Source organism: Chaetura pelagica, unplaced genomic scaffold, assembly GCF_000747805.2.
Source record: "Chaetura pelagica isolate M959 unplaced genomic scaffold, ChaPel_1.0 scaffold701, whole genome shotgun sequence".
In the NCBI taxonomy this organism is placed as follows: domain Eukaryota; kingdom Metazoa; phylum Chordata; class Aves; order Apodiformes; family Apodidae; genus Chaetura; species Chaetura pelagica.
The window spans coordinates 23,022-26,382 of NW_009952063.1; the positions used below are offsets into that span (position 1 = coordinate 23,022).

The window sequence follows — 3,361 nt, forward strand, 5'->3', positions numbered from 1 at the left end:
CGGCAACAAAGGAGTCCGCCAGCGGAGGAGCGCCGGGTTGGGCCTCCCTTCGATTTGTCGCAGAAGGCACCTTAGCAGGTTCCTTCTTTTCCCGCTTCCCTCCCCGTCCGCGGGCCTGGAGAAAGGCGGCGAGCAACGGGGCATCCTATAAAAGGGGAGTATTTTATCTAGCGGAAGGATAAGATGACAAGTCACTTAGTTCAGGCGGCGCATGGGGTTGATGCGCCCCGGCGGGTAGTTCCGGCAGAGGCGTTTAGGCGCCAAGTATAAAAGGGCGCGGGAGGGTGTTCGCCCTCATTGCTCGCGGAGCCCGCCGGTTGTTCTGCGTCTCCGTGTCTCTAAATGTGTTTATATGCATAAAATATAGTTTGCGTGCCTTCTAGCGCCTTGCTGTCTAGGGTTGGGTTTCCCTCAGAGGGCCCGAGCCCCTCGCTCTGAGCTTGTTACCCCCTCAGGTGCCCCAAAGTGCCTCTTCTGAGGTGAATACAAAAAATTCTGAGGTGAATACAAAAAACTCTGAGGTAAAATATAAAAACCCTGAGGCTTCTCTTTGGGGTTTCCTCTGAGACGTTTTCCTGTTGGGGTTTGGAGAAGCTGAGGTTTAAGTAACAATGTTCATTCCTTAGGCTTAGCTCTTAAATCCTCTGCAGTTTTGCAAAGACGCGGGTCCATGTTTTTCATGTAACTTCTCAGCTTCCCCATAAAAAGATTAATGGCAGATTATGGAAAGAACTTGATGCCAGCCTACATGGATTTCTTTTTTTCAAGAGTCCACAGCCTATGCTTTTTAAATAATTTTATTTAAAGTTTCATAATAAATACTTAGGCGGGTTTTCCCAGCTGAGAGCACAGAGATCAAACAGCTCCACGTAGCAGAGTTTACATTTTTCACCTCAGGTTTAACACGGGTGGTTGAAAATCAGCAGGCTGGGACGTTTCTGGAGGTTCCAGGAGAGCTGCACGTCCATTCCAGAGTGCAGGTTTTTCTAATATTTGCCAATTTTGGGACATGTTTTCAGTGCTCTTCACCCTCGCCACGTACCCTCCCGAATCTTAGGACAGTTTCAGGATGCTCCACATCACAACTTCAACTAAACCAAACCCAAACCACACACATTCAAGAAGACAAACCAGTCGTGTTCGCTCTTCCAGAAAACTATCTTGGTGGAAAAAAGTAAATAACCCCTGGGTTGGGGTTTTTTTGCCCCTTTTTGAGATGGTGCTCAGAAATAAACCTCAGCCCATGGAGACCACAGGTGAAAACCTTCCGAGTCTCCCACTTGAGTGAATGCAGCATTTTCTCGTTATTATTTTTAAAGTGGTTGATTAATTAAGTGGGGAACCAGATTATTATTATTATTATTTTCATTTTGGTGTAAAATCAGCCCTAGATTCTCCACCTTCTCCTTCAGCTCAGCCCCATCTGGAGGACACAAGTGTTCCCGACTTGTCCCAGTCAGGAGTCCCAGCTGGGATAAAGCACACGGGGTGAAAAAAGGGAGAGAAAATTCAAATTTCAGGCAGTGGACATCCTGCCTTGATCCTGCCAGCCAAGGTTGGAGCTTTTCAATCTGTATTTACCCTCCTGGCCTTTATTTCTCCTGCTTGGGCTCAAGCCACAAGCCTCAAAGAGACAATTCCTTTCAAGAAGGAGGTTTGTGCTCATGCCCTGGCCACATACATCCCTGCCGTGACTATCCCAAGGGGAAGGTGAAGAAATGAAGCAGCTTTTGGAGAAACTGGGCCAGGGGAGCACGGAGGGTCTGTGTGTCCCTGGGAGGGGAGCAGGGATGAAGCTTTCTGGAAAATGAAGGCGATTCCCATCAGTGCTGCACTGCTCCCTTTGCACAAATGAGTTTCTTAAAAAAGCAGAGGAGAAATGAGCTCAAACGCTGGTCCCAGAGCACAGGGGACAGCCAGGGTCACACAGCTGCCCTGGCACGGTGCTCCCAGCCCTGCTGCAGGAAGGGAAGAAAAAGAGGGAGAAGGTGGAGGGAGGTTGAAGCTTTGCGGGGAACCCACTGCCCCCAGGGCTGGGGGGAAACTGCTGCATTAATTAACAATATCAACCCGGAAACAAAAAGCAGAACAGCCTCCAAACCACCCAGAAACGAAAGAAAAGAAAAGAACAACCTCCAAACCAACACCAGAACCAAATCCTCGCATGCCTGGCAGGGAGGGAGAGGGCAGGGGGGCGAGGAGGGGCAGAAGGCAAGGCTTCAAATGAGGTCGAAATCTAAGGAGCTAATGCTGGCGATGGGAGCTCGCCAGAAGTTAAAGCTGTTGAACTGCAGCAGAGTGTCCTCCTCGTCGGGGACATCCTGGCGGAGCCGATCCCGCTGGCTGCTGAGCTTGCCCAGCCCTGCCTTGGGTTTGTAGAGGGTCACATCACCGAGCTCCAGCCCCTCCAGCTCCGCCACATCCAGCCGCGGGATCGGCATCCTCCAGTAGATGAAGGAGTCGTACTGGCTGCTGATGGTGTCCAGCATCTCCAGGCTGCGAAGGGGAAAGGGGGAGAGGGAGGGGACAAGAGGAGGGGAAAAGCTCTACCAAAGGCAGAGGAGTTGCCCCAAAGCAGCTGAGACTCTCAGGTGTTGCCATCATCCCACAGGATAATCCACCACACGAAAGGCAGGGGGCTGTGGTGTCGGGGAGGTTGAGCTGGGGCTCTGCCACTCGGTCCTGGTCACAGTCTTTCCCTGAGCTGTAATTTGGAGGGGTGTGCAGTGGGACTTGTCTCCCTGTGCCTCAGTTTCCCCATCTACATGAAGGGGAGCGTGGGAAGGAAGGCTAGGGGGGGGGCTAGGCCCTTCCCAAAGGTAGCTCCTGACAGCGGGGAGCAGAGACAGGCTGTCCCCCCACTTCACACTGCTCTGCTGGGAGGGACAGAAACCCAAATTAACCCGTTTTACACCAAACCATGCAAAAGGATCTCTCCAAGCCCTGTGCCAAGATCCCCAGGGAGTGGGCAGTGAGAGGGGGGTCCCTGCTGCCCCCCACCGCCACCTTTCAGCCCTCGTGGCATCGCCTCACCCTGGGGGACCACGGCAGAACCCTCTAGAAGGAGCTGGAAGAAGCATCGCTCTGTGTTATCATCGCACCCCACCCACCCTGCTGGTGCTGGCTGTGTGCCCACCGTGCCGTGCTGTCCCACTTCCCATCCCATTCCATCCCATCCCATTCCATCCCATCCCATCCCATGCCATCCCATCTCATGCCATACCATCCCATCTCATCCCATGCCATGCCATCCCATCCCTTGCTTTCCCTTGCCTTCCCTTGCCTTCCCTTGCCTTCCCTTCCCTTGCATTCCCTTGCCTTCCCTTCCCTTGCCTTCCCTTGCCTTCCCTTGCCTTCCCTT

General features: G+C 52.8%; 1 protein-coding gene across 1 annotated transcript; it reads right to left on the reverse strand.

Annotated features, from left to right (window-relative positions):
- Positions 1 to 2,219: 2,219 nt before the first annotated feature.
- Positions 2,220 to 2,489, reverse strand: MLLT11 (myeloid/lymphoid or mixed-lineage leukemia (trithorax homolog, Drosophila); translocated to, 11). The gene has a single exon (XM_010004464.1). The coding sequence runs from the start codon at positions 2,487 to 2,489 to the stop codon at positions 2,220 to 2,222; it is 270 nt and encodes an 89-aa protein (XP_010002766.1).
- Between the last annotated feature and the right edge of the window lie 872 nt (positions 2,490 to 3,361).